General features: G+C 34.9%; 3 protein-coding genes across 3 annotated transcripts; 1 reads left to right on the top strand and 2 right to left on the bottom strand.

Moving 5' to 3' along the window:
• Nucleotides 1–309: 309 nt before the first annotated feature.
• Nucleotides 310–7,326, top strand: LOC124838123 (oligouridylate-binding protein 1-like). The gene is made up of 13 exons (XM_047313643.2): nucleotides 310–481; nucleotides 651–789; nucleotides 1,645–1,706; nucleotides 1,975–2,077; nucleotides 2,535–2,611; nucleotides 2,870–2,931; nucleotides 3,052–3,139; nucleotides 3,357–3,432; nucleotides 3,797–3,827; nucleotides 3,917–4,039; nucleotides 4,976–5,064; nucleotides 6,053–6,226; nucleotides 6,684–7,326. The coding sequence occupies exons 2-13, from the start codon at nucleotides 682–684 to the stop codon at nucleotides 6,996–6,998; spliced, it is 1,308 nt and encodes a 435-aa protein (XP_047169599.2). The 5' UTR covers nucleotides 310–481; nucleotides 651–681; the 3' UTR covers nucleotides 6,999–7,326.
• A 1,539-nt stretch (nucleotides 7,327–8,865) lies between these two features.
• LOC148204104 (U-box domain-containing protein 34-like) lies at nucleotides 8,866–12,641 on the bottom strand. Its single transcript, XM_088107065.1, has 7 exons — nucleotides 12,451–12,641; nucleotides 12,310–12,361; nucleotides 11,939–12,236; nucleotides 11,473–11,574; nucleotides 10,795–11,223; nucleotides 9,489–10,244; nucleotides 8,866–9,295 (listed from the first exon to the last, which is right to left on the bottom strand). The coding sequence occupies exons 1-7, from the start codon at nucleotides 12,563–12,565 to the stop codon at nucleotides 9,224–9,226; spliced, it is 1,824 nt and encodes a 607-aa protein (XP_087963191.1). The 5' UTR covers nucleotides 12,566–12,641; the 3' UTR covers nucleotides 8,866–9,223.
• A 2,887-nt stretch (nucleotides 12,642–15,528) lies between these two features.
• LOC124838127 (putative nucleoredoxin 3) lies at nucleotides 15,529–18,299 on the bottom strand. Its single transcript, XM_047313649.2, has 4 exons — nucleotides 18,142–18,299; nucleotides 17,253–17,404; nucleotides 16,515–16,994; nucleotides 15,529–16,295 (listed from the first exon to the last, which is right to left on the bottom strand). The coding sequence occupies exons 2-4, from the start codon at nucleotides 17,352–17,354 to the stop codon at nucleotides 15,714–15,716; spliced, it is 1,164 nt and encodes a 387-aa protein (XP_047169605.1). The 5' UTR covers nucleotides 17,355–17,404; nucleotides 18,142–18,299; the 3' UTR covers nucleotides 15,529–15,713.
• Between the last annotated feature and the right edge of the window lie 1,063 nt (nucleotides 18,300–19,362).

The following is a 19,362-nucleotide window of genomic DNA, read 5'->3' as shown; positions in this document are numbered from 1 at the left end:
AATATCAGCGACTCAAATTCAAATACAACCAATCAAACAATACATGGTTGTTGACTAGATATGGAACATGAAAATAGGATTTAGTGATCATAAAAAAAAAAGAAACTAAAAAAAATCAATCAGATTCCTTAAAAAAACAAAATTAGTTAGTAATAAAACTTATCTTATATAAAATTAATTAATATATTAAAACAATCAAGTGGGATGAATTTGTAATTGCCATAAATTACAGGTAAAAGTAAACGGGTTTACCCGGTTGAGTTGGGTAAGGCGATCCGGGTTAAAATACAGTGGAAGTGGATGGACATGGTTATGAGATTGGCGGAATGAGGTTGGAGAATTGATCGAGAGAGTGCGAAATCAAAATCCAAAATCCAAAAACCAAAAACCAAAACCAAAAACACCAATTGCGTTGGGACCATTCACCATTCACCATTCACCGCCTTGTCTTCTTCTTCTTCTTCCGTCTCTCCGAATCACGGTCAGAAAAATATCAAAACAGCTTCCCCTTTTCAATCTTTCCCTCACGCGCCTCAGATTTCAATCACCGATTTCACCATTATTATTAGATTATGTTACGATTATTTTTTTGGTTTTTTCCAATTATTACGAAATAGTTGCGGACAATTATGCGTTTTTTCTCTTCTCAGGAACAATCTATCTGAATCGCGGAGTTAAGATATGCAACAGAGGCTGAAGTTGCAGCAACAACAAGCCCTCATGCAGCAAGCCTTGCTTCAGCAGCAGCAGATGTACCACCCTGGCATGCTCGCCGCTGCCATGTCTCAGGTTAGTTTTTCCCTCCATTTTATTTTTTCCTTTTTTCTTTGTTTTTTGTTTTTCAATTAATTCTGAATTTCCCTATCGAATTTGTGCATCGGACGCCAATTGCATTTGCTGTGCTGTTCCATTTCCGTAGAGAAAGAAAATAGGGCTTGGGGATTAAAAGAAAACATTTAATTCACGTAATTAGGGTAGTTTAATTTTAGGCCACTTCACAGTCGTGTAGGGTACAATTGATTCCCGCGTTACTGTTTTCTTATTCTCTCCACAGGAATGATTATTCATAAATGAAAATCCCGTTGTTTGCTTCGATTTTATTTGGTTCATTTTCATCTAGTTTTCGTTGTCAAGAAAATTGCTGCTGCTGTGGTCTATTGTTGTCGTTTAAATTATTCTGAATTGTCGACTTGATATGATTTAATTGTTGGTTCTATTACGGAGTGCCGACTAGTGAGTTATATGTATTTGTGATTTGCAATTATTTTGCTCCCAAACTTTTAGCTCTTCAATATGTCAATGATTGCCAAAATGTTAGGTCGAAGTCAACTGGAATATGTCAAGAATTTATAACCTGTGTACCTATGAAGCATAGCATAGTTGTCTTATTTAATGGAGGAACTGTTGCAGAATAGTTTTTGACGATTATGTTATGAATTAAAATTGTTTTATGCATTTGGTTGATTTACTATCTGATTTGTTAGAAGTATATGACAAATAGCTCAGTCCTTTGCCGTGTCTAAATATTGTACTGTATTTTTCTCTATTTGATTCTCTTCAAGGTTTCTGTCTGTATATAGTTGTTTGGACCTTCTTTCTTTTTGTCCGTTTTATTTATTATTTGTTGTTTTGTAAACTTTGCAGATGGAGCCTGTTCCAAGTGGAAATTTGCCTCCTGGTTTTGATACTTCTGCATGCCGTAGCGTGTGAGTGTTTTATTTCTTTCATATTTTAGCTGATTTTTGTCCATAGTTTCATGTTTGTGCTCAAGTATGAGAATTTTCATTTTAACCAAATTCTAACAGCTGTAGATATATTTTGTTTTTGAAAAAATGGCGTTCTTATCTCACCTGAATTTCTGAGAGATAAATTTGATGCTACTGAAGTTCAATGTCATATTAAATAATCACTGCACTAGAATTAGTATAGTTGTCCTCTTTGACACCTTATTGATCTGAAGCTATGTTCTTTCAGTTATGTAGGAAATATTCATGTAAATGTCACTGATAAACTTCTCGCAGAAGTTTTTCAGAGTGCTGGTCCTCTTGCTGGCTGCAAGCTCATAAGAAAAGAAAAGGTTTTTGATTCAATATTCAACTCTATTTTCTTTGTTGGTGACCATTGATGCTATTATTATTATTGTTGTGCTTGTAAATGACCTCTTTTAACAGGCCTTCTCGCAAAACTAGAAAACCCTGTTATTTTTCCTATGTTTCCTTAATATTATGAATATGTTGATTATTAGTACTGATGAGCAAGCTTGTATTTTATTTTTTTAAAAACCTGGTTGGCATTAGAATTTAGAGTATATAATTACTTTACTCTGAACTTCTCTAATGGGACTCGTTTTGAAATCTTTATTCTACAAAGGTGTTATGTTTTCTAGGAATTATGGAAAGATAATTGCATTTCAGTACACAATTTGTTTGGTGATTCTGGCCTTTACTAACAAAATTATAGGTTTGAGTGTTTCCTACAATCTTGATTTTTAATTATTTTTTTGGCCTTTTCTTACTGTGTAATTGATGTTACAGTCCTCTTATGGTTTTGTGGACTACCATGATCGAGCATCTGCGGCCCTTGCAATAATGACATTGCATGGACGACAACTGTAAGCATTTTTGTTTGTGAACTGTGAATAAATTCTCCATCTTTATTTTCTGGAGATAGAGGAATCGTTATCGTTTTCACTTCTATATTCTTTTTTTACTGATAGACCAATTATTTACTTTTATACATGGCATTGCATAATATTTTCATGGCTCGAAGATGTTCTAATTGGACAATCTTGAGTCCTGGCAGGTTTCTCAGAGTTCACTTTAATATGTAGCTACTTTGCATGATTTTTTCTTTTTATTTCTGTTTGCAGATATGGTCAAGCACTCAAGGTGAATTGGGCATATGCAAATAGCAGTAGGGAGGACACATCAGGTTAATTTTAAGAACAGTTCATATGGTTTTGTGATTTCAATTATTTTGCTTCTTGGGGGCATTCTTTTTCTTTTTTCTTTTCGATTGTATATTCCTTTAATTTTAGTTTAAAATCATCAGGGCACTTCAATATATTTGTCGGTGATTTGAGTCCAGAGGTTACTGATGCAACTTTATTTGCTTGCTTCTCAGTCTATCCTAGTTGTTCGTGAGTTCCTCATTGCTTTTTTGTTTTTTTCTTCATTGTGAATTTTTTGGTCATTGGAGCAAGGTATATTCTATTTTTATTGTGACTGTTGTAGTCCTTATTAGTGGTGAAACGTTGAAGATAGTTAACTGGGGGGAACTTTTCAACAAGTTACTCAGCCTTGAAAGGTGTTTTGGTTTCTGGAATTTACTTTTCCATCTTCTCTCATTATTTGCAGTGATGCAAGGGTTATGTGGGATCACAAAACTGGTCGATCAAAAGGATATGGTTTTGTTTCTTTCCGTGATCATCAGGTAATGAAGATATCAACCAATGAACCATCCTGAAAGGGGAAAAAGTTAAAAGCTTTTTATGGAGCCACAAAAAAGAATAATCATTTTCCAAATAAACTGGACTAAATATACATGTGTTGTAAAAAGATCATTAAATTGTTTTCCTTGTAAATTAAACGGGAACAGAACAGTCAATATCTCCAGATCTCAACTTCATTTCAAGTGCCATACAAATTTTATTTATTGTGTTTTTGCTGGATGTGAGTATGAACTTTTTTAGAATATCTTCCAAGTTAAACCTAACAAAAAATTAGTTTGGTGTAACTATGTTAATTATGTGTTGAATTGATGAAATGATGCCTCTTTATGCATTTAATATATGCAGGATGCCCAAAGTGCCATAAATGATATGACAGGTTTGGCATTCAGTTGTATACCTTTGTTCCCTGCTTCTGTGTCATGTTTTTTGTTCATACCAACTTGTGGTATTTCCTTTATCATGTAGGCAAGTGGCTGGGAAATAGGCAAATACGATGCAACTGGGCAACTAAGGGTGCTGGTACCAGCTCCAATGAAGAGAAGAGCAATGAAAACCAAAATGCTGTTGTGCTTACAAATGGATCTTCAGGTATCGTGTACCTTTCTAGATAGAAGCACCTGAGCCTATATTCCCGAAACCATGAAAAATATAGATGAAGACTTAAGTTTACTTTTCTTTTTCCTTCTACAGTTCATGCTATGTTTTTGTCTGGTATGTGTTATTGATTGTGCTGAATGACGCCATACTGATTGAAAATATAATGGAATGATGTAACTCACCGATCAGAGTAGCATGTATATTTTGGTGGTTTAGGTTGGAGATCCACAATGCCTAAAGATATTATTAAATTATAGTATATAAGTGGATTGATACCTCAATTTGTATGTTAGTTTTGTAAGATTGAGTTACCTTTAGAGTTCACTTTCTTAGATTGTGTAAAAGTCTATCTTAAAGTTTGTTGGAATTATTTGGTCATCCCCTATTAGGCCATTATTAGATCATCTACAAATATATAGTCTCACGCTAATCCTTGGTGTGAAGGGTGTGTTTGAGATCCTACATTGAGCAGTTTATTGAAACTGAGTTAGACTTAAATTTCATAGTTGCTATAGACACCAACGAAGCTGCACTTTTAAGTGTTTGATTTGTTGGGCACCAGTTTTGATGCATACTTGGGTCTCAAAAAGTAACTTAAGTAGACACAAATAGCATGGTTACTTTAGTTTGTATTGGATAAATGTTGTGCTTTTGCATGGTGAGCATTTAGCGAAGTTTGTTATCCACTACTATATAATCTTTCCACTTTTATTTTTATAGTTACTAAAAAGTTTTTGCTGCCTAGAACTATTTCTAATTTGAAATCTCAGTGAAGTAATTGTTGCATTTGCTTCTCCGTTTCCTATGCACTTGTGTAACTAAATTTGCTCATCTATTTCCTGCGTGCTTCTGGAAACCACCATGGAATTTTAGAATTGTTGACAGTGACAGATACTTATAATTCATTTTTTCTGATGTGTTTTACAGATGGTGGTCAAGATAATAATAATAACGAAGATGCTCCCGAAAACAATTCTTTATACACCACAGTTTATGTTGGCAACCTTCCTCATGATGTAAGTTATGTGGATTGAAGAATGAAATATTATGTCGTTATTATTTTCACATTGTAAGAACAAAAACTTTGTTTAATTTCTTTATTCACGAATATGGAAAAATATTTAGGTATTTCTAGATTGATCTGGCTTACTAGAATTAGCTTTAAACATAGTTTTGGATGAATTGCTGAGGGGTGCATATTTTACAGTGATGTATATCTGAATCACCCTTGTTTAAAGTGCCAGAAAAATGCCATAAGATGTATAAGTTAGTTCCCATTTCAGGCTTTCCAACTTAATGACTTACATGTACTTAAAGGACAGACATGTTGGCCTTTCAAGAATTTATTGACTTGAACTTAAATTATTGTATTCAAAATTCGTGCATAATTTTGTTCTAGTTTTCGATCCATGTGTTATGATATTTCTTATAACTTCTCAAATGTGTTTATGAATTTGGCATTGGCAATAGTGACCCAGGTTTCTTAGAGTGTCAATTTACCTCCACCATAGATTGGTACTGCAAATCCTGTAAAAAAAAAACGTGTCTTTACATCTGGGGAGCAATTATCTGTCGTGGTTTGTGGTTTATTCACAACGTTGTCAATCTGTTTCATCATTGAGTCTTATCTGCTGCCTCTTGGTTTGGATCTGTTCTCGAAGTGAAAGAGGGGCATCCCCGTTGATTTGTGGGGAACTGCAAATATGGTGAAGGCATTTGTTGTGCGTCACATGGTTGCAGAGCTCCTTGCAACCGTATTATTGTTGCTTCTTCGTCTGATGCAGTCCATAATTCAAAATCCTGGTTGAAAATAAATTGTCTTAATTTATTAAAACCTTTTTCCAACATTTAGTCCTCCTTCCTAGCATCTACTTGTCGTTGAATGTGTCAAATCTGTGACAGCATTTCTCCGTATTGATTGATCTGAATGTCAGTCTTGCAATTTATTACAAATAATGAACTGTTCCGTTTACACGATTCTTACACGTGGTTTGAGGGTAACAGGTAACACAAGCTGAACTCCATTGCCAATTCCATGCACTGGGGGCTGGGGTAATTGAGGAGGTTCGAGTTCAAAGGGATAAGGGTTTTGGATTTGTTAGATACAACACTCACGAGGAAGCTGCCTTGGCCATTCAGGTGGCTAATGGAAGAATAATCCGTGGGAAGAGTATGAAGGTGAGAATTATTTCGCTTATCTGGTCAACTAATTTAATTGCCATTTCTTCTTTGGTCTGGTGGTTGCCCATAAAGTAATATGCCCATGCGAATGTTTTCCCCCCTTTCCAATAGCCGAGATCGTGTTACTCAGTACTCGCATGTAAAGAGACATGCTTGCACCTAGCCGTACCCTTACCTTTGTCCCTTCCCTGAGGCGCTGATTTACATCATGGGAAGGAGGCCATGTTTTTACAGCATTCTTCCATGCCTGTTACGGACTGATGGACCCAATTTAATATCGTTGGAAAGTTAAAATACTTTTGGAATATAAATGTCATTTCGTGGTTGTGATGCACCTCTAAGTATAATAACACTTAAATTCAGGCTCTTTCTACCGTTGCCTAATTTTGAAGGCTGGAGCGTATGCATTCATTATTTATGGACGAGTAAAAATTATTTTACTTGATTTGTGCAGTGTTCGTGGGGTAGTAAACCAACTCCTCCTGGAACAGCTTCGAATCCACTACCTCCTCCTGCTCAACCATATCAAATACTTCCGACTGCAGGGATGAACCAAGGTTATTCTCCTGCTGAGTTGTTGGCTTATCAGCGCCAACTGGCCTTGAGTCAGGCTGCTGTATCTGGTCTTTCAGGTCAAGCTCTTCTACAAATGACCGGACAACACGGCCTAGCTCCTGCTTCAATGGGCGTAAACTCTGGGGGATCTCAAGCCATGTATGATGGATATACCGGTAATTCATCAAGACAGCAGCTTATGTACTATCGTTGACGCTTGGGCTTGTGCAGATTCACAGTTGCTTTATCATCTTCTGGGGGACTTTGATGTGCCATCACATTTCTCTTTGGTTCCCCACAGCATGTCCTTTTCATACTGGGCTTTTTCTATTGGAGGTATTGTGGCTTGATATTTACTTAGTTTTTACGTCGTGTTGTAATTTGTATTGTTTGATCTAACGAGGATTTTATGACTCAGAAAAAGGGATCTATGTTTTGCTAGAAAGAGAAGCGAATTTTATGTTTGGGTAGTTTTAATTTGTTATTGTGTATTATAAGTATCGACTCAAGATCATGTTAATAATTCTATGCCTTTTGTTTTCCTTTCGTGCCTCGTGAACGGCAGAATACTTACAGACGCGTTACATCAGCCGTGATATTTTCTCGGAAAATCAATTATGGTCTTGATTTATCAACTTTTAATCCCTGTCACACTGCCGCATTCAAAATACCTTGATTTTTCTTTTGATGGTTCATATTTTCTAAATGTTTTTGCGAACTAACCCTTTTTTGGTCAATTGCCAGTTACCCTTTTAGGGGGCTAATAGGATATGAAGCCACCTGTGAAATTAAATTACTATTACTTTACGAAAAATTTCTCCGTTCAGTAGTGGTTTACTTTTAGGATAAAATAATTAGTGATATTTAGTTCCTGTCACGTATAGACTGGATAAGGCATAAAACGTAGTGGTTCAAAACCACAATATAAATTTTCCTCAACTTTGGGGAATGAAATTTAGGCCAGTAATTTGCGTTTTGTTTGATACTACAGAAGAAAATTAGTGCCAGATAAAAATAAGGGAAAATAGATAATAAAAAAAAATAGGATAATTTTGGATAGTTTAGTTTAAAAGAAATAATAGGAAAGAAATTGAAACAAAAATTGACTTGTTGGGTTTTAGATGGAAGGAAGGGAGATCGTTATACCATAATGAAAAAAACGTTATTTTAACCTTAACTCATTGTATAACATTAGATGCATTTGAAAACAAAGAAAACCAACATATAGACAACTATGAAAAACACAAGCAATTATCAAAGGCAAGATGGGAGAAACATAATCTGTTAAAAAACAGAGTATTATTTACCTTTGGCTTAGTAAAGTGGAGAATAAAATAGTGAATAACTGATTTGAACAGTAACAGTGTTTGCAAGCACAAGAAAAGAGATAAGATGACAAACACATTCTATTTCTCCATTTTTATCCTACTCTACACACAACATACAGTGTTGATAAAAGGCTTCTATTGCTTTGACCTAAAAATTATTAATAAAATGACCACTCATAAACAAACATTACGTGAGTTAAAGTTAGCCATAGTTTCTGCTTTTGACGGACTCATTTTTCTCTCTACCGCTCTATATATTTTCTGTTGCTTTGTTCATAATGTTTACCCTACCCAAAAATATGTAATAATAATAAAAAAAAATCAAAATAATATATTGAACGAAAAATGTTAAACGATTAATTGAGGTGGGAATGTCTTTAGTATTTCTTCATGGAATCTCAGCCCATGACCTTTGCGTTTGCGAACCGAACCAGCCTAAATTTTCTGTTTGATTTTTCGTACAATTGTCAAAGTAATTTTTTTTTCTCTTTAAACTAATTAATCTAAATACATACTTGGTTTATATCATATCATCAGTTATGAGTCATTACTTTCTCCCAATTCCACGATCTAGAGTTTGCTATTGAATTAAATCTAAATAAATTTTCAATGTAAATTCACATTATTAACTGTAACAATTGAAAAGTATTAACAATTACTTTAAACATTGTATTTCTAAAAGTCAAGCTGAAGTTAATTATATTAAAACGAAACACGGAGCAACGAAAGAAAAATGTATATATGTGGCAAAATTATTAACAGGAATATGTGGATAATACATTAATTCCCACAACGTGTTCCTCTCAAGTTTTTGGATAACTACTTCTGAAACTCTCCGAAGAGTCAAGAAGTTACAGGAAGAAAGCCCGGTTTACAACATGGCTTGGAATCGTGAAAATATAGTTACAATTTCTATACATGAATTAACTTCGTTTTGTTCAAAACTGCATGGACACAACCTATTACATTTCTGCAAAACAGTGAAACTGTAGCTCAAAAATATGCTACTCTTTTGGTTCAATTTACAACCACCTAAGCAATTTACACTTTCTCCTGGACATGAATCCATACAACATATTTTCTTGTTTGGTTCGATCGTTGTTTTCACTTGTCAGAAAGTCACTGAATTGTTAGCTCTAATTTCCCCTGAGACAGGGTTAGGAAATGGAGGACAATCTCCTTCCTGGCAAAATAAAAAAGCAGGCACAACTTTTCATGTTAGCATGATGCATACGTAACATCCTCTTCACAAGAAGAGGTAACTTTCCCATTTCACATTCTTGATTCTTGGTTAATTATGAGTTCAACAACTTAGTTTTTATGTGTGCTTTGTTTTAGTATTAACTTACTTGTATGATAAAAACAGAGAAACTTACCAGTACAGCTGAAACATGTCTGTCTCGGGGCATATTCGTAGGGTTACCCAAAGCTGAAATAAGGTCAGTATCTTCAGCAAGGTTTCTGAGTCTGTCGAGTTCTGGTAGGACAACCTTGCCAAGATCAGGTCTGTCTCTGCGCCTTAATTCAGCACACTGCACTCCCAACTTGGCAAACGTCAAGGCCTCCTCTTGTGGCCAATCAGAGAGTGATGGATCCAACATCTCAGATAAAGTTCCTTTCTCAATGGCCCTTGCAACATGATGGGTCAAACCCATAGGTGATTTTGCTGTTAAAATTTGTAAAAAGATTATCCCAAGGGAGTATATGTCTGATTTCACTCCTAACATTCCTGTCTGCTGGTATTCAGGATCTATGTAGCAGAAGGTTCCGGCTGCGGATGTCATGTGATACTGCGTGACAGAGTCTGCCACAGATGGTGGAACTAGCCTGGCCAAACCTACATCACTGATTTTGGACACAAAGTTTCTGTCAAGCAAGATGTTGGCTGGTTTCAAGTCCCTGTGCACCAGAGGTTCTGGTTTTGTCTGGTGCAGGAACAGCAAGCCTGTGCCAATCTCAGCTGCTATCTTGAATCTTAGCTGCCAAGGCAGTGGGGGAGTGTTGCCTTGTCGAAAGAGGCGATCTTCCAAGCTACCATTTGCCATATACTCATACACTAGACATCCATATTCTGGACATGCTCCTAGGAGTAGAACCATGTGTGGATGCCGTATGCAGCTCAATACCTCAACCTGTAATGTGCATTACATGGTTTAAGAAATAGCTTTGTTTTCACATATAATAACAAAAATATGTATAGTTTAACCTGTAATCCAGGAGATATAAGATTGACTTAGTGGTAAAATTGGAAAGGAAAGTGAGAGAGGTTGTGGTTTCAACTCTTGCTACTAATACTTGGAAAATATAAGACTGGTTTGACAGGTTTGGAAGAAAAGTGGAAAAGGTTGTCGATTAACTCTCCCTACTAACAAATACTAACAAGTAACATTATCGATAAAACAAAACTTTCATCCACTCATAAATTGCCTTGTTTGATGATTGAATTTTGTAAGGAATGAGTTACAAGTCAAATAGAGGATGATTTTGATTGTTTGTTAGCTTAAAAGTTTTACACTGTATGCAAATCTTTGAAAGTTGAAAACAAAGATGTCTTGCAAAAACAAAAATGAAAATATAGAACATTTTCTGAAACCAAGTAAAACCTAAAGAAAGCAAAATCTCTGATCATTGAGTTGAATTTGTTGTGTTCAAATGTAGTGTTTTGTTTCTATGCTTGTTTACCTCTCGCTGAAACTGTGATCTTCCTTGTTGTGCATCAGGGCGTAGAACCTTGACTGCAACAGGGGTGTGATCCAAAAGGCACTTGAAAACAGGACCATATCCTCCTTCTCCAATTTTAAGGGATTCAGAAAAAAAATTTGTTGCTTCTTCAATCTCCTCAATAGTGTATTTTCTATACCTGACATCTACATTTACCAAAGATTCAAGCACTTTTCTTTTCTCTTCTGATTCTTTAAGTGCTTTCATTTCTGCACTGAGTCTCTTCTGTGCCTCCAGTTCTGCAATCCTTTTTTGTGCTTCGGCAGCCTCAATGGCTGCTTTAGACTTGGCTTTCTCCTTTTCTGCAATTGCCAGTGCTGCTTCCTCAGCCAGCCTCGCTTCTTCCAATCTCCTCTCTTCCTCCATTTTCCACCGCTGAAGTTCCACTGCCTGTCAACCATGCATGCCATTAATCACACATTATTGAACTTTTCCAGGGAAAAACACAATTATATAATTCAAAAGTACTCATGTAAAGATTTTTTACACTGTCATTCATCCATAGATTCTCATGTTCTAGTAAGACTGTATACATCAAGTGATTTCTAATTGGTTAATGTTGTGATAACCAGTGCATGAAAAATAAATTCTAAACACAAACCATATATATATATATATATACACAATATATATTCACACCTTCTGTTGTGCTGTGAGTGCTTCTTTACAAGCCGTGTTATACATTTTCATGGTCTGCTTCAGCTCCAACTTCAATCTTCTCATTTCAGCTTCCATGTCATCCTACAATTGCCACAACTTCAACAATTTAAAAAATCTTATTCTTTTTTACAAAAATGGGCCTAAGCTATGGAATTCTCTTCAACTCCTTATCAGTGCAGGAACTGTTATAACATGTTCAAGCAAGCCAAAAAATACAAATGCAGGATACCTTTGCTATGAGAATCTGGCTTTGTAAATAACTACAAAGATACTACTTACTTTACCTGTTTTTCCATTTTCAAAGACTTACAGAATAAAAACAAAAATCCAGTTTTAACTAAACAAAGTGAAAACAAGATGAGATTCTTTTTAGTAAGTAATAAAACATAAGAAAACTGTTTTCTCAGACCAAACAGATCTCTACAGCACTGCGAACTTTCCTTACCGCTGTTTGTGACGAACAAGATGATTGCTTATCACTCTCAAATGAGAATGATGATAATTCAAGAGGAGAGCCCATTTCCGTAGACTTCCTTCGATAAGACGCTGACTCAAAGCTGAAGTTTGCATCTATGTCTGAGCTATATGATAGCCGACTGTTGGATATTCCTGTATCTAAGTTCAATGAAGGGATCAAACGTTCTGTGCTTCTCCTTCCAGAGCTTACAAAGGATATGTCCGTATCTAAATTGGGAGTGTCTCCATATTGTCTGCCATTGTAACGTTTCCTAGTAAATGGTGACCTGTTTCCAATAGATTTAGTCTTCATATGCTAAAACAAATGCTAAGTAGTATGTATTATGTAATGTCACTGACCTGAATGTTTCATCATACTGTGATCCAGCATCAAAGGAATACGTTTCTTGCTCTGATAGAAACCAACTTTTTCAGTGAGCAGCACATTTCACAATATGTTTAGGGACATAGATGTGTGGTTCTTGAAAGGATGAATCTAACCTCTTATGCTTCGAGATGAGTACACATTTGGCTCTGAAAGGTTTGACCTGCCATTGTTAATTTGACAGACCTGGTTAGAGAAAATGGCAGGTGCAGGACGAGTAGCAGATCGCATAGTTTGAATCTTTCCTTTCGCAATAACATAGACAGTACAGAAATCTGGCGCCCCTTTTGCAATTTCTCCTGGAATATCTGACACCTTGAATCTTCTGATGAGAAAAAAACATTCTTTAAGAAATCGAATACATACTGACACATCCAAGCGAGAGATTCAGGTTTCTATTTTAACAATACGTAATCATAAGGGCAAGTGACTCTAAGCTAGACAGGATAAGTCTTAAGCAATTGTAATCACATTTCCAAACTCTGCATTTTGACTATATCGTGTTTTATCTGAATGAAAGGAAGATGACGAGAAACTTGATGTAAAATTTGCAAGATGACAACGTGAGTTAGAAAGTAGCATACTTGAGAAAACTAGTTTTTGCTGAAGAGCCAAGAACCAGATGCTCAACTCCTGTCTGAGAAGCATATTCAATTATAGCTCTGGGTACTTCTGAATCTTCTAGTAGGACATCCTTGCATTGAATCTATGGCCCATCCACCACACCACACCAAGAAACAAAACAAAAGAGATTATAAGAATTCTAAGATGAACACCATCAGCAAGATAGCTGCTTTCATTTCCAGAAACATTCATCTTGAAAGGAAAAACAACTCACATCTTTTCTTGTACAGAAGACACGATATGGGAGGAAAACACTTCTGTTTTGGCCTTCGTGTTCTTTGCTTACCACTGAAGTATCATCACCCAGGAAAGAACTTATCCCTGCCAAGGTAATAAACCAAACGAGGAATCAATCATGTCGCCATTGTTCCCATTGCTGCTGAAAAACTTTCCTTTGCACACACACATATATGTGTGTGTATTTCACACGTTACTCTAAACTTCCATAAATTCATAATAGAAATTGAGATCTGTTTAATTTTACTTTTATGAAAAAAAAGTGACATTAACTGTCATAAAACTCATTCAAATTGAAATAAATTGTGCTATGTACTAGATTATTTACCAGTGAAGAAGAAAATCTGTTTTTCCAAAATTTACTCAACAAAAACCAATCACTGAACATGCAGAAATGTTGTGCAGAGACAATGATGTTTGAAGCTATGGTTAATAGCAATGGCAATTCCATTGTAGGGTACTTACTAGGGGCGAAAAGAGAAGGTGATGGAGAGAGGGTTGGTGCGAGAAGCTTGACATGGATGAGAATTACTGTTGCACTTCTGGTGAGGAGATTGTCAACTGCCCATTTGAGTGCAGATTGGCTCTCTTTCTTTTTATCAATTGCCACTGCTACTAATCCACTCACACCATCCTTTTTATCTGATCGATGCTTTGGCAACCACATTACTTTCTTTCACTGCAATCTTATTCTGCTCCTTCAATCAGCCAAATACCAAACTAAAGGGACCCTCAAGGCCAAAATGTATTTTCTTCTCTTCCTTTCAAAGGCATCATCTAAAGATCCTTCCTTTTAAGCCTTTTGATGATGTTTCCTAATCTGTGGTTGGTTTGGTTAAGTTGCACCCAGAAATTCCTCGACTTGCTTTGATGAAAAATATATAGGATCACATGATACTCCTGAATAACATAGGACTTGAGGAATTTGTTTAATTCGTTTACTTTGTTAGATTGTTGTTCCTGATTCTCTTTTGATGTTCAAAACCTTAAACGACAAAAAGAATAGTAATAACTAACCGATCCCTTGTATGTCTGTAGCAGCCAATCTGGGATTTATTTAACTATTTTAGGCTTCTTTTTCTAAGATGTAAGAACCACACACATTGTTCTATTCTGTGATGTTGTTTATCCCATCAAAGAATGACCAAAATTTGCGGGTTAACTTTGACTTCGTCCTTTTGGGAATGAAATCTGCTTACTAAATCATATATAGTCAGTAACAGCTCCCATTAATCATATTTTAATGTCATCGTACAAACACAGAAGGGAATTAAATGGTTATAAAAAACGTAAACTGACATCTAAATTTTATCATTAATGTTTCACTATGGTGGATTTAGTTTATTTAAATCAGTAAAGAAATTACAAATATAAAGTTATTTGATCTAGATTCACTATGTTTATATATTTTTATTTGTTAGTTTTGTCCTCTTACTATTACTTTTATAAAGTAAAATATAACTCTACATTGCTTAATGTTCTCAATTCATGTCTATTATTTTATTCAAACTTTAATAATTTTTAGTTTTTATATTTTTATTTTAATCCTTGTCCCTCTAAATGATGACATGCCATGCCTTTTTGATTGACAATAGATCCTGATATTTCTTAAATATCAGACTAAGATGAAAACTTTCTGATGGAAAAGAGATCTATATAAAAAAAGTTGTGCTTTAGTAAGAACTGAAACATAATATCAGTGACTAAAATAAAATAGATTTTAATAAGAACCAAAACATGAGAAAAATTAGAAAAAAAATGAAAATGAATTAAATCCTATTTGATATAATTAAAAATAAGAAAAAAGTTTAAATTATATTGATAATATGGTTGTTTAACCTGATTTTTTTTCCTTGGAGTGGATTACACAAAAAGCATATTGACATCTTTGTATGAATAACTAACTGTATGAGTCATCAACACTTTGAATACATTCTAATTAACTTGAATACCTGCACACATTTTCACTTCCAAGAAGATAAAAAAAAAGTATTGAATTATGTGTTTTACATTGATTATATATTTAAATACAAAAGGGACGTAAAAAAAATACATATAAAAATAACCTATAACTTATAATTATGTTAATATATATTATATTGATGAATAATTACAGTCATTATTATCATATTAAAAGTCATAAATAAAAATTAAGAGTTGGAGTATTGAACAGAATATTTGATTATTTTTACATTTGTTTTTCACCAACAGGGTATGTATAAAGTTGTATCAAAATCATGATACAGACAACCTGCAAGTAAAAGCAGTACATTCTGTAAACAGTTGCCCACACTTTCTTAAACTTAGTAATTCTATTCAGAACTTTATCTTACTTACAAAACTAATCTGATTTAAATCACTCTTAATTTCAAATGGCAGGTTTTGTCAACGTACTGATAAGAATGAAAATATATTCAGTGTTCAAATTTCTTAGGTATTACAACATTCTTTCCATCACGACAGAAACAACCATAATTGTTCCAAACTTACGTTTTTCTATGCTCTATAAGCTGTAGTTCTAGTTGGCCTTTTCTAGACAACTTGGATGCAGGTCATAGTCACAAACATCACAAGAAAATGTCCAGAACTTCCCTTGCTTTCTACAGGAATCACATACATATGCTTTGGCCATATCCAATTTCAGCACATGTTCATGCTTGACATCCTCAACCTGCTTTGGCAGAGCCTCTCCTTCCTTTCTCAGAGCTGCTTCTAGGTCTCTTATCCGTGATTCGGTAAAGGGAAAAGCTTCTGCCCCATATGAAGAGACCATAAACTTGCCATTCACACTGATTACTTTGCCATCAGCTCCAATGAAAACCAAAGCAGGAATGCCCTTTATATTGAAGATTCTTCTAAGATCATGCCTTGTCCTGTCCTCATATGGAACAGCAAGCCATGGCATACTACTTTTGTTGACATTGAATTCTTCAAGGTCCCTATCTGTTGATATTAAAACAATCTCAAAGCAGTCTCCTTTTGCAGCCTTGAGTTTGTTGTATGCATCTCTAAGTTGGACAGTGAAGGCAGAGCAAGGAGGAGACCAGTAGGCACAAAAATACAAGCCTATGGTTTTACCAACTACTTCAGATATGGGCACCTGCAACAAAAAGACTTGTGAATGGCATACTTCTGCAGCTACTATATAAAAATTTCTATAAACACTGATGAGAGAAGAATAAAAGAAGGAAAAATGAAAGTTTCTCAAGTTAAACTTAAATTGTGTAAGTTAACTTTAAGTTATGAAGAATTTCTTTTTCAATTTTCCTTCTTTCTTTCTTCTGCTGGTTTATGGGAAAACTGATCTAAATAGGACTACCTTTCTATCATCTCCAGAGATGAGAAAGTGGCGTTCTTCATGTCCCAGTAATTCTTCCGAGTTTGCTTCCTCACGCTTCCTTTTATCCATGGCTTTCAGTTCCTCGTGTCTCTTCCTAGTGAAAGGAAATGCATCAGCACCATAATCCTCAATGCAGCCAATCAAGTCTTCTTCAACAGTTATGGCATCTGAACATAATGGAATGAATGATGGGATTCGATCAACTCTGTATCTGTCAATCAGTCTTCTGTGCAAAGTTACATCAAATGGGACAGCTAGCCATGGCATGCTCTTGAAGTGCTCTTTAAATCCATCCTCATCACGGTCAAAGGAGATGAAGATGATCTCCAGATTCTTTCCCCTCTTTCTCAGTGTTTCATAAAGTTCAAGAAGATGGGGAGTGAAAGCTCTGCAAGGCCTGCACCAGTTTGCACTGAAAAATAGGCAGATGACTTTCCCATTGCATTCTGACACAGGTACCTAATCTCATGATTTAAAGATAGCAATCATTAGCTACAAACAGAAGTAAAAAAACCAATCAAATGATGCAATCTGTGTCCTTAGGTCGCATTTTACCCTTTTATTTACTTGGAGAAAACAAAAGGGAACCATCTGAGGAGTCTTGAAGTTAAAATACTTAAAGCATCGGTTGATCTCAAGTTGAATTCATTAACTAGCTTATTGTCTAATCAAAACACCCAACTAATAGAAGGAGAGGTTCTGCAGAATCTAAACTACCTTTCCTTCAGAAGATAAAAGGAACTCAACACCTTCAGCTTCAAGTATCTTCAGAATATCATGGTTGTCAGTATATGTGGCCCCAAAATTTAACCCTGCCATTGTAGCTCGATATAGCAGATGTCCTCTCTTTTGTTTAGCTTTCTTGATATCTATTTGACCAAGAGAAAAATATGAGTTTGAAAGTTATGCCCAACAATGACTATAACACTATCAATAGGACCTTGAACTTAGCTCCGACAACAGGTTCTGTCAAGAGCATCATTTGGTTTTTCCTAAATTACTCAATTTGTCTCAAACCGTCCTTCAATTGGATTGGAAGGAAGTAGAGTAGGAAAACATCATATTATATCTGTGTGAACAAAACTTAGAAAGCGGGATAACCATGTACGAAAGTAAACAGGGGGGAAGAATATTCCAATGAGGGTGCTTCGGTCTTTATAACCAGAGAAAGGGTTACGTACACGCAATTCCTAATGGAACCACAATCATATGGTTTTGATGATCAATGATTCAAATATAACTCAATTGAAAAATATAACTATATGGACCTGAAGTGGTGTGTAATTACCGAGAACCATATTTCAACTCACAAGCTTTAATATTTGCATTCAATGGACCCAAAAGAAAGATACCAAGATTAAAAGCACCCTCTTCTACTTCAGAGAATAATAACTTGAGATTTTTGCATCAAACCCAGTTAAGAGGCATGAATTTGTAAGAAGAATAAACCTCACACCCCTAAACATAAATTTTAAAAGGGGGTATGATCAAACTGCAGCAGAAGTAATCCAAAATAGAAGAAGTGATGATGAGTGACCCTTGTGCTGCAAGTAAACAAGTGAGTGGTTGATGAATACAGTTTCAAACTTTGAAGTAAAAGAATTACCTTTGAAGTTGGAGCTGAAGATGAACAGTAGTGGATAGGAAGAAGGAGGAGGTTGAGTCTCCAAGACGAAAGGAGGTGAAACAGAGCGAGCGTTGGGACAGAGAAGAACTTTAAATGTTACACTGACGTGATCAATAAGACTCAATCCTATTCACTACACACATTCAAAAAAAAAAAAGAAACACGTAATAATTATATTTATAGATCAAAACTTCCTTTACATGAGTTTATTCAGCAGCACCATCCTTACAACCTGAAATTAATGTTAATTTTCGCGGAGTAAGTATCAGCAAGCACGCATGTTACAGTTAGAAATTTTCTAGTTTTTTTTTTTCATTTTAGTCTTTGATTCAATATTGATGTCGTTTTTTCTTGAAAACTTTATGTTCCGTAGTTTGGGCATATGCTCCACATGTGAACCGGATAAGCTGATAAATCATAGTGCCTGCATTGTCCGAATGTGTCAGAATTTGATGCTTAATAATTTTATTTACTTCTCAATTGAGTTAGATTATTCTGGTGTAAAATTTTATGATAAGGGTCAACTATATTCATAAAAATAATAATGTGGATTTTGTCATGGTAAACTAAAAAATATTTTAATCTTGAGTAAATAATGTGCTCACTATTGTCCATGATTGAAGATTTTGTTTTCGGGTCATAAGTCCCACACCGCGGAATGGAAGCAAGTTTTTGTCGTATCTTTTTGAAAACACTACCGAACAAACTTATGCCATGCTTTTAACCTAATGTTCATGTAAAGAAAACATTCACATCATTGTTTCTAGTGATGATTAATGCCACTGAAGATGAAATTAAATTATTGATAAATTCATTTAAAATTAATCGAAAAGGAACTCCTTGAATGACAACAATATTTTTAGATCCATGGTAACATAGAAGTTAGATAATAGACGAATGTATACTGACTTATTCCATGTGCATACCTACTTTTATGCATACAATTTCTTATTTTTTATTTTCTTAATTTCAAAATAATACTTCTTAACATTTTACTTTCCCTACCACTTTTAAACATTTTTTGAGCTATTTCTTCGACCATAGTTCTGTATATAATTAGAGTGAACGTAGAACCACTAGTCAAAAGACAACAAGTTGTTAAAAGATATTTAAAGTTGTTTCTATTTAAATTTGTATCAATAAAATATTTCTCATTTAATTTCATAATCGTAAAAGTCCATTATTTTGGAAAAAAATACT

This window comes from Vigna umbellata, chromosome 2 (genome assembly GCF_029865625.1).
Source record: "Vigna umbellata cultivar VRB3 chromosome 2, Vumbellata_1.0, whole genome shotgun sequence".
NCBI classification, from domain to species: Eukaryota; Viridiplantae; Streptophyta; class Magnoliopsida; order Fabales; family Fabaceae; genus Vigna; species Vigna umbellata.
Note: the sequence above shows the minus strand (reverse complement) of the source record. Positions and strands in the feature narration are given on the sequence as shown.

What these genes read in the sequence shown, in the direction of transcription:
- LOC148204104 (XM_088107065.1), bottom strand. Translation starts at nt 12,565, where the DNA reads ATGCGATCTGCTACTCGTCCTGCACCTGCCATTTTCTCTAACCAGGTC. An exon ending in CTTGTTCGTCACAAACAGCG is followed by an intron (nt 11,575 to 11,938) that starts GTAAGGAAAGTT and finishes TGGCAATTGTAG; the next exon opens with GATGACATGGAAGCTGAAAT. An exon ending in GATCACAGTTTCAGCGAGAG is followed by an intron (nt 10,245 to 10,794) that starts GTAAACAAGCAT and finishes TGCACATTACAG; the next exon opens with GTTGAGGTATTGAGCTGCAT.
- LOC124838123 (XM_047313643.2), top strand. Translation starts at nt 682, where the DNA reads ATGCAACAGAGGCTGAAGTTGCAGCAACAACAAGCCCTCATGCAGCAA. An exon ending in TCGCCGCTGCCATGTCTCAG is followed by an intron (nt 790 to 1,644) that starts GTTAGTTTTTCC and finishes TAAACTTTGCAG; the next exon opens with ATGGAGCCTGTTCCAAGTGG. An exon ending in TGCCATAAATGATATGACAG is followed by an intron (nt 3,828 to 3,916) that starts GTTTGGCATTCA and finishes TTTATCATGTAG; the next exon opens with GCAAGTGGCTGGGAAATAGG.
- LOC124838127 (XM_047313649.2), bottom strand. Translation starts at nt 17,354, where the DNA reads ATGGCAGGGTTAAATTTTGGGGCCACATATACTGACAACCATGATATT. An exon ending in TTTTATCTTCTGAAGGAAAG is followed by an intron (nt 16,995 to 17,252) that starts GTAGTTTAGATT and finishes TCATGAGATTAG; the next exon opens with GTACCTGTGTCAGAATGCAA. An exon ending in TCTCTGGAGATGATAGAAAG is followed by an intron (nt 16,296 to 16,514) that starts GTAGTCCTATTT and finishes TTTTTGTTGCAG; the next exon opens with GTGCCCATATCTGAAGTAGT.